We start from the raw sequence: 13,731 nt of genomic DNA on the forward strand, positions 1-13,731 counted from the left end.
TGCGATCAAATACGTTTACGGCAAGTATCTCGATATATACCATAGAATACTCCCTGTGTGTTGCATAACATTTGATAAGAAGTTGGGAAAACGTTTAAATCTTGGCATAAGTTAAAATTTGCTCACTGTGAACCAATGGAAGGGAATATCCCAAACAATGACGTCACATCGGAGCAGTGCGCAGGCGTGAACTCAGCTACGAGCTCCCTGTCCCTAAGAAATGAGAAGCAAGTGTGAAGTTTGTTGCTCTGTTTCCCATCGGAATTTCGCTACAATGAGTTAAACTTCAAAGTGTCAGTCGAGCTGGGGGCCAGTCCTGAGTAAATATGGCGACTAATATTGTCCACGAGTGGCTGCGGTCGCTGGACATGTTACAGTACGCCGAGGCGTTCATCGACAACGGCTACGACGATCTGGAAATTTGCAAACAAGTTGGACAGCCCGATCTGGATGCGATCGGCGTTGAACACCCCGACCACCGAATGGACATTTTAGATGCGGTCTCCCGGTTGAAAGAGGAGGGTGGAACGCAGGTATATTTTACGCTGGAGCCTACAGGGGAGTCGTCTGATTCTGACAGAGAGAGGGAACTTAGCGGCGATGATATGCTCGACAAGGACGAAGATTATTATACCTACTCAGGCGGTCGTCGGGGTAAACACCCCGGACGAACTTCTTACCCCAAATTGCAGCTAAAAATGATGGTCCGTGATAAATTAGTAGCCGAGGGAATTAGATTGAACTCGTATCCATTTACAAAACAGGTAAGTGGCTTGTTTATTGACCTTCAAATTGGTTTTCTAAACTTTTTTTCTGAAAAACAGGCGGTGTTATGTTTGGCCTGCGCAAGTCTGTCAACGTGAAAAAAAGTAAAAACTAAGGGCCTTGCGAATGATTGCATGAACTATTGTTTACGTGTAATTGCATCAAAGTGGATTTATTGATGACTTCCCAGGCTAAATTACAAATACACCGTAGACCTTTCGGTCCACGAATTTAAAGTCACAGTCGGATGTGTGTACGTTTTGCGTGAAACTGTGAGATCTGTTTCTATATCGCCGACCATGCTGCGAAGGTCGCCAGCTGTCTTGCATGTAATAGTCAAATCGGAGTCTAGTATGTCACTATAAGCATGTCTGTCTGACTTGTACACAAATTATCTTATCAAATACTAGAGCGATATCTTTGCAGACCACCGAATATCAATCAGTTGGTACATCGCTGACAGAGCGCTGCTCGTTTTCCAGGTTCGCCTCGGGACATGTATTTTGTGATGTGCGTCCAAATGATACACATGTTGCAGTCTTTTTGTAAATAACGCAACATCTGGGCTCGCTATTAGCTCCGCGTTCTATTGACCACGAAAGAGATAGCCTTAAATTCTATTGTTTGAAACGTGGGTAACTGTCAAGGCCAGCTGTCATTTAGAAGGACCTGCTGCATACCGTATCCGAAATTAAATATATTTAAAATTATACTTTCATAATTCAGAAAATTCGCCGAGTCATTTTCGCAGAATGCGTATGCCCCGAACAGCTATGCTACAAAGTTCAACAACGTTTTTAATTAAATATATAAGCCGCGTACGCAAAGAACAAACAAACATTCCGCTGATTGAGGAACAGTTAAATAATTAATTTAAACCACTTTTAATTAATTAATTTTGAATAAATTACAGTTCGAAATTTGACAGATTTTCCGGAGAGCGGAAGGTTTGTGTGTGAAAGATGTTTGCTAGGAACAGTTGGGGTAAAGCAATTTCCCTCACCCAGCATGTTGAGAACACTGTACAAAAACAACGTAACCGGATAACACTGATTCTAGATGTCTGATAAGTCTAGTAGCTGCCAGTGAGTACGAGTACAATCTTGTAAACTGAACTATTGACTTTTTGGGTGGTCCCATCATCTTCATGTCTTCAAGGTATCATTTTTGTTGTATCAAAAATCTCTAGCGTCAGTTCTTGGTTTTAATAGTGGCATTGATTTTCCATTTAAACAATCGATTGGATGCAGGAGATCCGGTTTCTGAACTTGAGGGAAAGACCAATGATTTATTTTTTAAAAAGGGGGTTGGACATCACTGGTCGCTGTAATTCGTGTATAATGTTTTTTTATTATTGCTGATTTTTATTTTTTATTAAGTTTGAAGGACTGGGTAATGTAAATAAAGGCATGACTGATTTTCTCTTTGTTCGAGAGTGATGATAAACACATGCTAAAACTGATTTGATCAATAATATATTTAAATAAAAAAGAATAATTCAGGAAAACATCCTGTCACTTGCAAGGCATCTATGCCAGGATATAAGAGGGCATGTAATTAGTAATTTGATCTGTTTATTCCAGTGTTCTGTTATCCCCTACCTGGTATAACAATCATTATCCTGCAGTTAACAACTTGTTAAAATGTTTGCAAAGGAAATAATGCCACAAGGTCACTGGTTTATATTTCAAAATGCCGAAAATCCTTTCTTTCAATTTTCCCAGTTTTTCGGTTACTTTGATTAATTCAACTCAATTCAACCATTGTGTTGTAACCATCACGAAATCCAAGTTGGAATTTAATTTTATTCTAACAAAAAAATCACACTCCCGTTCATGGGATTATCATTAATATATTCAAATTTCTTTTTAAAATAAAAATCCAGTTTTACCTTTAGTGTTTGAAGCTTGATATCAGTAGTACTATTTAAATATAATATGCCAAGCTCCACAAAGGGCTGTGTGGAAGGATTTTGTGCAAGTATTTTTACCTGTGGTTTCAATTCCGAACACTGAATTGCACAGTTTTTATTGCAAGTGCATTTTTTGTATACTGTATCTGTTCTTGGTCTTTTAGAAGCCTATCTAAGTGCTTAATAAACCAAAGATTACATTTATTGTGTTATTGATCATTAAAATTATTTTGAACATCAAAACACTACTCTGTCATTTACCGGTTAGTGTTAGTTCATGCACTTCAAATAGTGTTAATACAGTAGTAGTGGTATTATTGGTGCTGGGAGCTCTCTGGTCTACTTTGATTGTTAGTAAATGTGAAAATTGAGAACAGAAAACAAGAAATAGGAAGACGCATAGTGGTGTGAACAGGAAACAAATTAAAAATACTTGATTATATTTGAAAATAGATAATATATCCATATGTAATTTTATACAAACAGTTTAAACTCAAAACAAAACAGAAATTTAATATTTATCAGCGTGAGAATTGTGATCATAATGTTAACCAGATTGCTCCATTGTGATCTTTGATTTTGCCTTTGTCACTGGTCAAAGTTGGGATACTGCTCTATTTTTGAGGAACAGACCAATTATAATTTTAGGAGGTGAAAATATTAATTTAATGTCATATTCAGTTGTGTTAAATTTTCGCTGATATTTCATTATTTAAATACATTTGTGGTAATTACATTTCATGATTTCACTATTATCAAATTTCGAGATTTTCACGAATAAAGTTATATTCAATTAGTTTAGTCTGTTATTTTAGCTAATTTGAGGGGTTGACCATTTCTGGGGGGGGGGGCTATTACCAGTACATATTTTTTTTATAGAGATTTTAAGCTACATCATTTTTTTATCACAATAATCATGTTGCTGTTCTTTTTTCTTTCATTTTTTGGATTTTCTCTAAATTATATTTGTTTTTTCTCAAAAATGTTTTCCTTTCCTGTAACTTCCCCTATAGATTTGTTTTCATAATTTTCTCTGAACACATTATTTTTTTTGCCCCCCCCCCCCCCGATTTCTTAATGGTCAAGCCCTAACTACAGCTGCTCAGTTAAGATAAATTTAGAAAAATATGTCATTGTAGTTAGATTAACATCAAATTCCTGTTATATTGCATGAAGATTATTGTTATTAAAAATGGCTCGACCACCTACCCACCTTACTCTATAATGTACAGTATTGTAAGAACGCATTTGTATACACCATACATAGATTTGTTGCCATGGCTACGTTTCTCAGACTCTGTAGTAATATGTGAATGTGGGTCACACGGCTGTGTGCTAGAGGAATAGTGTTGAATAAGAATTGAATAATTAATATTTACATCAAATAACCTATAAACGTTGCCATGTTAACATTACCGATCATTTTAAATATAATTTGTTTCAATAATAACGAATTACGAGTTTTTACGTTCTAGCAAATTTAAGTGACACAGTTGTTGCATAGCATGCATTCGAATTTTTATGTTCCTGTGGAATACTTTATTTTCGCTGGAATTAATAATTTTTGCTGAAAAGGCTTTTTGGTCGTTTTGCTTGGAATTTATTTTCACTGATTTTTCATGAGTTTAATGTGAAATATAGGGAAAAAAAGTATATTTGCTGGATTTTATTTTCACGGAATCATCCCTTCAGCGAAAATAAATTCCAAGCGAAAAAAAAGTATTCTACAGTATTTTACGCAAGTTTTTATTTGGCTTGTGGGACTATTGAACAAGGCACTATGCCACTACCACTAGGGTGTTTTACCAGCCACTAATTCAATTTTTTTGGTATTGTCTCTGTCTTTTTCAAATCTGTACTTTGAGTATCGTAGCGTATGAAAAAAAATATATATTGACAGTAATTTCTTTATATGAAACTAGAGTTTCTGTGGAAATTGTATTTTTATTATTATTCCCACAGCTCTTTTTTTTTATGGGTAGGGTTTCTGTGTGTTCTATGATTGTAGTGAATTGTATTACAAAATGTGTTTTCAGGTTTTGCTCAATCTCCTTTTTTATTTTTAGAAAATCAATATGCATGTATTAAATTTGCTGTTGTTAAAATAATATTTCAATATAAAATATAAGGAAAATGAAAAATTATAAATGTGTATGTAGGCTTTGTACTCCGACATTCAGACCACAATGCAATGTTATAATTTAATTGGATAAGCAGTAGTAATTACACAGGTTGATATCCCAGGTGTCATGGGACAACTCAAAATGTTGTGCGTGACCGCCCAAAGAAATTAGCCTTTCGAGAAATCGTAAGTGTAACTAGCGTTCAATTGTGACTGTAGATTGTTATTCTCTCTTAGTGACCAAGCGGATTACGGCCGGCCGTTGAATAAGGCAGAGTGCCATGCCAGTGAATAATGATGTTTGAAATTATCTGTCTTATCTGCTTGCTGATTTTTATCAGGAATAGTATTTAAAAAAAAACACTTTATATATGTAGAAGGGACGTGACAATGAGAATGAATGTGTCAGTTTACATTTATTTAGAAGGGACGTGACAATGAAAGTGAATGTGTCAGTTTTAATTTATTTAGAAGGGACGTGACAATGAAAGTGAATGTGTCAGTTTTAATTTATTTAGAAGGGACGTGACAATGAAAGTGAATGTCTCAGTTTTAATTTATTTAGAAGGGACGTGACAATGAAAGTGAATGTGTCAGTTTTAATTTATTTAGAAGGGACGTGACAATGAAAGTGAATGTGTCAGTTTTAATTTATTTAGAAGGGACGTGACAATGAAAGTGAATGTCTCAGTTTTCATTTATTTAGAAGGGACGTGACAATGAAAGTGAATGTCTCAGTTTTCATTTATTTAGAAGGGTTGTGACAATGAGAATGAATGTGTCAGTTTTAATTTATTTAGAAGGGACGTGACAATGAAAGTAAATGTGTCAGTTTTAATTTATTTAGAAGGGACGTGACAATGAAAGTGAATGTCTCAGTTTTAATTTATTTAGAAGGGACGTGACAATGAAAGTGAATGTCTCAGTTTTCATTTATTTAGAAGGGACGTGACAATGAAAGTGAATGTCTCAGTTTTCATTTATTTAGAAGGGACGTGACAATGAAAGTGAATGTCTCAGTTTTCATTTATTTAGAAGGGTTGTGACAATGAGAATGAATGTGTCAGTTTTAATTTATTTAGAAGGGTCGTGACAATGAGAATGAACGTGTCAGTTTTAATTTATTTAGAAGGGTCGGGACAATGAGAATGAATGTCTCAGTTTCCATTTATTTAGAAGGGACGTGACAATGAGAATGAATGTCCCAGTTTTAATTTATTTAGAAGGGACGTGACAATGAGAGTGAATGTGTCATTTTTCATTTATCTAGAAGGGGCATGACAATGAGAATGAATGTGTCAGTTTTAATTTATTTAGAGGGACGTGACAATGAGAGTAAATGTGTAAGTTTTTATTTATGTAGAAGGGACATGACAATGAAAGTGAATGTGTCAGTTTTAATTTATTGAGAAGGGACGTGACAATGAGAGTAAATGTGTAAGTTTTTATTTATGTAGAAGGGACGTGACAATGAGTGAATGTGTCAGTTTTTATTTATGTAGAAGGGATGTGACAATGAGAGTGAATGTGTCAGTTTTTATTTATGTAGAAGGGACATGACAATGAAAGTGAATGTCTCAGTTTTCATTTATTTAGAAGGGACGTGACAATGAAAGTGAATGTCTCAGTTTTCATTTATTTAGAAGGGACGTGACAATGAGAATGAATGTGTCAGTTTACATTTATTTAGAAGGGACGTGACAATGAGAATGAATGTCCCAGTTTTAATTTATTTAAAAGGGACGTGACAATGAGAGTGAATGTGTCATTTTTCATTTATCTAGAAGGGGCATGACAATGAGAATGAATGTGTCAGTTTACATTTATTTAGAAGGGACGTGACAATGAGAATGAATGTCCCAGTTTTAATTTATTTAAAAGGGACGTGACAATGAGAGTGAATGTGTCATTTTTCATTTATCTAGAAGGGGCATGACAATGAGAATGAATGTGTCAGTTTTAATTTATTTAGAGGGACGTGACAATGGGAGTAAATGTTTAAGTTTTTATTTATGTAGAAGGGACGTGACAATGAGAGTGAATGTGTCAGTTTTTATTTATGTAGAAGGGACGTGACAATGAGAGTAAATGTGTAATATTTATTTATGTAGAAGGGATGTGACAATGAGAGTGAATGTGTCAGTTTTAATTTATTTAGAAGGGACGTGACAATGAGAGTGAATTGGTCAATTTTATTTTGCTTCTACTAGATAAGTGACATTTCTACCATATTTAAATTTGTGAGTCATAAATTTCTTTAATTACATTTGCAGGTATTTTTTATTTATTTTCGTATTTTCATATACTGCTAACTTTTTCAGCACAAAATTTGCTTTAAAGTTATTGATGAGATGTAGTTATGCATAATTCTGCTACTCTGTGTTATCTTTCATTGGTATATCCCAACAAAGCGAGCTTCATGCTGTGGTTTATTTCCCGGTGGATCTACAGTTTGTCCGTCCCCTCTACTACCCTCCGCTGCATACACTAAATGTACATTTCCTTGCACAACCGCTCCCTCCTGTGTTGTGGAGATAATGCTAAAAAGATCTGCCCAAGGATACTCCATAACGGAAAAAAATCTCAAATTTCATTTCTCGCCTATAGTCTTTAGATGTAGTCTTATTCTGTGTGAATAAACTGGAGAAATTAAAATGCATATGTTGAAATTCAAGTTGCTGTTTTGTAGTATATGAGCCTTTTAAGACCATTTAATTTCAAAAGTTACGGGCATTTGAAAGTTGTCATTTTTGTTGTATTAGCATAGTTTGCATGTTCTCGAATATACTGAAAAGTTCTGTAAAATGAGCCACCAGCATAAAAAGCTATTACTGGTACAGAGTGAACTATTGTAAAGAAATGAATCTTTAAGACGTACAGCTTTCTCACCAGTAAATGAAATGAACAAAGTTGTGATGAATTAGTCTTGGGAAAACTCATTTACGTATATGCATATATTAGTGCAAATTTAATTGTTTGCTTATAAAGCAATACAACCACAAATACCACTTGATTATCATGGAACACTCATGATAAAAACCTTAGTTGTTTTTCAATCTCTCTCAATAAATTTCAAATCAAGTTCATCTTGACTTTCATTCTCACTGTGCTGTATTCTCAGGTGTCTTTGAAAACATAGGATGTTTCATTCTAAATATAGCTCGGCCAAGAGGCTGTTACTGTAATAGTTATTTTTAGCGTGGCGCCATAAACATTCAGTAGTTTAAACACAAGTATGTTTGACTTTAATATTTATGTAACTATCGAAGACTGACGCATACCAAATTGGAACAACTCTCGGTACTTTAACCAGTTCCCTCATTTCATCACAAATTCATAAAAAAGTCCCGTTTATAGTCTGCACTTCCTTTCAGAAGATTGGGACAAAAATAACCAATTTTTTTGAATAAAAACTGAAAATTGACTCAAATATTGTCTGTTGGCTCCAATATTAGGGTTCGTTTCAAGAAATATTAAAGAATATCAGAAAAAAAGTGCAGAAAAATTTGGGTGAGAAAGTCTGGGGCTAAAAATGTTAAGCATATGCTATAACCAGAGCTTGAACTTCAGTGTTCTAAGAGCACACAATTTCACAGCCCAAATTTCTAAATATGCCTTGGATTGATTGTTCAGAAATTACTGCAGGGCATCAAAGCATCCAGGTGGACCATCTAGGCAATTCTTGCCATGTATTTTGAGGCATGCGTATACTAGATGTCAAAAAACACCTTTTCTGTGCAATCTGAACTGACCTCGCCTGTCAATCTTACTTCATTTGGTGTTTGTTTTTCTTGGGTTCTACTGTATTTTGATTCAGTTAGTTGAATGTGTCTACAGCAGGCAGTCTATATGCACTCACATTTATATAGTATGAGTGAAACCTGCTTGCAACAACCTGTATTACATGTACTCACTTTTACAAGCATTTTATCGTAGCCCAACAGCGGGGAAACATGCGTAGCTTGGGCAAAATTCAGCCCCAATACACTCCTGGGGTTGAACACTAACAGGACTGAAAACTGACAAGGCCCGACTGTCTAAACAAGAACCCCATATGTCAAAAGCGCTGTTCCAGCTCAGCTCTGAGCAAATCGAGCCAAACATAAAACCACACTCAGCCACAACAGTTTACTGTGAAATACTTTATTTTCGCTTGGAACTAATTTTCACTATTTTCGCTGAAGGAATGATTCAGTGAAAACAAAATCCATCTAATATAGCTTATTTTCATACATTTTACATTCAACTTTTTAAAAATTAGTAAAAATATATAACATACAAAACATCCAAAAAGTCTTTTCAGCAAAAATTAATTCCAGCTAAAATAAAATATTCTACAGTAAATGTACAAGAGATTATCTCCTGTTAATTGAATGGTGGGAGGAGCACGCTCATAAAATGCTGCCATGTAAACCTAGCATATATTGGTCCTGTATTAAAGGGTGGCAGTCGTCGTGCCGCGTCCTGTTCGATATGGGACTCATAGCGACGTATGCAACGCGTGTAAAATACATTGTTTATAGATGAAATTCTAACACGCGCTGCGCGACGACCACCACGCTTTAAAGTCACTGTGTCTCTTGGTTATGTTCATACATAGATATACAATTCAACCACTAGTTTGTATCCTGCTATCTGTATCTTAGTGTTATGTATTCAATACAACATATGCACATAACTTCTAATGAAGAATGTTCAGTTCAGGGTAAGAGATTACAAAAATAATCATGACCTACAAAATAATATAAAATTACCCCCTCCCCCCAGTGCATTATCTTAGGAATACTTATAAGTAACAGTAGGTGGTAAAATAACTGCCATAGCTAGCCACAATGACAAGTAAAATATTTACAAAGCACATGTGTTGTAATGTGATGGGGTGATTTAGCTATGTTTTTGAGATTCTATATTTTCTGAGTTTGACTGCCCGCTTAAATCGTTAAAATCATCAGTCTAATTTCCAGGTTGTACTAGTATATACTGTAAAACCATTTATTCATCACTGTCATTTTATTTCACTATTTTGATGTTTTGAGCATATTCACTGTGTTTAAATTTCACGAATTTGTCAAGGAAACAATGAGTTTTCTTGTTATTTTACATGTTTACGTAGATTTAATTTTAATAGTGGATTTTACCTATCAGCGAAAAAAGCGAAATTAAAGCCCAGTGAATAATTAAGTTGTTCATTTACATCACGCTCATACTCATTATAGATACATTCAGATATAAGTATGGTTACATGCTTGATGACATTTAGAACAATGTTATTTACTGAATGTCACATGTTGTTTGTTGTATTGATATACTAATTGGAGTCATATTAGATTTAAATCCGAGCTGTTTGTGCTTGATTCTATGTTTGTTTTATGGATCGATATGTACGTAATGACTCTAAACATGACTAATGTAACCTCTTTCTGATATAATGTTTTTGTTTTTTAATTATTTTTGTACCTACAATTAGGGGATGGTTTCAGACATCAATTATGTATACAAATTAAATGAAAGGTCAATTTGAGGTCACGAGTAGATACCGTTTTAGTACATGTATGAGCGTTTAATAGCTAAAATTAGGTCCATATTCAATTCAATTTTTAATTCAGCAAAAAAAAGTAATAAATGTCAACTGCTTTAGATGATTAATTGCATTTGTGAACGAATTATTGAATACAAAGAAACGATAATTTTTGTAACTACTTTTGTGATCCGTATTTCATTATTCATATGTTATTTGTCAAATATTCTTATTCCCATTAGACACTGCAAATAGTCACATTTTTAATTTATTAATTTTTATGATTCAAGGGCATTCAGCAGAACCAAATTTTACGAAAGTAGCTGTGACTTTCTGTCTTAGGATGACAGTGGAATCTTCACTATATATGCAAGAACTCGCATATTACGTGAACGGTGCCGGCCGAACGTCTGACGCAAAAAATAATTCAAGGGCATTTGGCAGAACCAAATTTTACGAAAGTAGCTGTGACTTTCTTTCTTAGGATGACAGTGAAAAGTTCGCTATGTATGCAAGAACTCACATATTATGTGAACGGTGCGAGCCGAATGCAAAAAAACGATTTGAGATACCCCTACTTATCAAAATTGAACATCATCAAATGATGATGCTGCCGTAATATTTTGTGGTTACTGTTAGCAAATGAGGGTAATTATTCTCATCATTTTGCTTCTTGAACTGTTAAATTGCATATTAAAAATTTTCTCTGCAAATTTTTTTCTTGTTTTCTCTGTGGAAATTTTTTTTCTCATCACTCCTGATAGATAATGTTACTGGCACAGAAAAAAAAACACCCAATCAGTAATAGTCCTCTGAAGTAGCTTTGTTGTCTGTGTTAATATTGCAAATTGCTTTGTAGCATTATACAAATGTAGCATGACTTGTATCATATATTTCATTACTATAACTCATCCATAACATATGACAACAACAAAAGTTCATCTGCTCAATACTATTTACCTATTAAAAGAAGACCTTTCATCACATTGAAATGTTTCGTGCAATCTGCTAAGTGCAGCAATGTCTGTTTAAAACCTTGAGAATTACACACACCCTATGGTCATTATATATTTTATGGTTATGGATGTTTTGTTTGACTGGAAATCGCAGTTAGATAATTGAGTATGAATTTCACTTTCATTGACATTAATTCATCGACAGTCACTGGCATTCATTTATTGGCAGTCATTGACATTCATTTGACAGGCATTGGCATTCATTGACAACCATTTATTGACAGTCATTGACATTTAGTCATTGACATATTTTCATTGACTTTCACTAATTCACTGACAGTCAGTGGCATTCATTTGTTGGCATTCATTGACAGTCATAGGCACTCATTGACATTCATTCATTGACACTCATTGGCATTCATTCATTGACAGCCATTGGCATTCATTGACATTCATTCATTGACAGTCATTGACATTCATTCACATTCATTGACATTCATTCATTGACATTCATTCATTGACAGTCATTGGCGTTCATTGACATTCATTCATTGACATTCATTAATTGACAGTCATTGGCATTCATTGACATTCATTCATTCATTGACAATCACTGACATATTTTCATTGACTTTCATTGACTTTCACTAATTCACTGACAGTGGCATTCATTTGTTGGCATTCATTGACAGTCATTGGCACTCATTGACATTCATTGGCACTCATTGACATTCATTCATTGACACTCATTGGCATTCATTCATTGACAGTCATTGGCATTCGTTGACATTCATTCATTGACAGTCATTGACATTCATTCACATTCATTCATTGGCATTCATTGACATTCATTCATTGACATTCATTGGCATTCATTCATTGGCATTCATTCATTGACAGTCATTGGATTCATTGGAATTCATTCACTGACAGTCATTGACATTCATTCATTGCCATCTCTTGACAGTCATTCCTTGACAGTCATTCATTCATTGAGAGTCATTGCATTCATTGACATTCATTCATTGAGAGTCATTGGCATTCATTGACATTCATTCATTGACATTCATTCATATCTAACAAAAACAAAACAGTTAAAATAATCTGCATGAAATTACAAATTCATGTCCTACTTGTGCTGACCTTTCATACCTTCATTGCACATTTTGCTATCTTGTGAATTGCATTTATTTATTCTCAACTTTTATCTAATGTGTTCTATTTCCCTTGGCTAATGAAGATTTTAATTATTGCACCTGTGTAGTGTTTTTTTAGAATTGCAGAATTCATGTTTTTCGGCAATACACATGTAATGAACTTTTGAATGATACACGTTTGTGCAACATTTGCCAAATTGTTTCCGTTTTCCCAGGGTCATTATTCCGCACATTTTCTGCGAACTAATGGATGATCATTATTTACGGCATCATCACTGATGCAGTCAAGTAGCCATTTTGACTGTCCTTATGTGTAGCGTACCTTGTCAAATTTATGTCCTAAACGGGACGCTGCATATAAAGTAGTTTGTTTAATCTAATTTGCAAACAGCTCAGTAAACAGGAACTGCATTTCGGCAATTTTTCACCAGCTTTAAGAAGATAGATTGACAGGAGAGATATGTAAATTAGCAATTAATACTCACTTAATATGTAAATTTAATGCTCAGAGTAGTGGTTAAATTAACAACTGTGGGATATGGTGTGGAAATCTATTCAATGTCAATGCATACATGCACATTATGGCCTGATTTCAAGGAAGCATTCAGTCTAGACCCTGACTGGTTAACACAGTTAGTTAATTAAATTGATGTTAGAGCTTTTTTGACATATTGAATATGGTTTAATCATGTATATTAACCAGAAAAACTTTGAGTGGAGGAAATTATTTTCAATAGTGTATCTGGTCTCCAAATATCTAATTTAAACAATGATAAATTATAGACTTTATTAACCAGTTTTATGTAGCCAGTTTTGCTTCTCTCCCTATATTTATGCAGGAAACTATAAATCAATAACGCAGTGCTGCCAGACATTACTTCATAGCGAAACTAAAGTATTGAACATAATATAAACAAGTGATGTCAGATACATACACCCACGCAGAAATGCTCAATACTGTCAAATACTTTATTTTCGCTTGGAATTAATTTTTCGCTGAAGGAATGACTTAGTGAAAATAAAATCCAGCGAATATACCCTTTTTCCTATATTTTACATTCAACTTGGCAAAAATCAGTGAAAATAAATTCCATACAAATCACCAAAAAAGTCCTTTCAGCGAAAATTAAATCTAGCTAAAATAAAGTATTTTACAGTAACTTCTAATCAGATTAGTGGAGTGAGTACGTCACAGTTGTTGTGTTACTAACTAAAGCGGAAAGAAGCTCCAACTCTGAGCGATGAATATTTTGTATCAGATTTCTAATCACATATTTTTTGGCTTGTAACAAAAATATTCC

At 34.2% G+C, this 13,731-nt stretch overlaps 1 protein-coding gene across 5 annotated transcripts in view; it reads left to right on the forward strand.

The window, feature by feature from the left end:
• Window positions 1–217: 217 nt before the first annotated feature.
• The window catches only part of LOC102803627 (SAM and SH3 domain-containing protein 1-like), a 152,672-nt gene continuing 139,158 nt past the window's right edge, over window positions 218–13,731 (forward strand). For 2 of the 5 annotated variants that reach the window (XM_085505009.1, XM_085505010.1), the window contains exon 1: window positions 227–764. In XM_085505009.1, coding sequence (XP_085361135.1) covers window positions 327–764 — 438 coding nt within the window. In that variant the 5' untranslated portion in view covers window positions 227–326. Of the gene's footprint in view, window positions 765–13,731 lie in introns of all 5 variants that reach the window. The other 3 variants (XM_085505012.1, XM_085505011.1, XM_085505014.1) reach the window with 3 other exon arrangements.

Source organism: Saccoglossus kowalevskii, chromosome 11 (assembly GCF_978046115.1).
Source record: "Saccoglossus kowalevskii chromosome 11, keSacKowa6.1, whole genome shotgun sequence".
NCBI classification, from domain to species: Eukaryota; Metazoa; Hemichordata; class Enteropneusta; family Harrimaniidae; genus Saccoglossus; species Saccoglossus kowalevskii.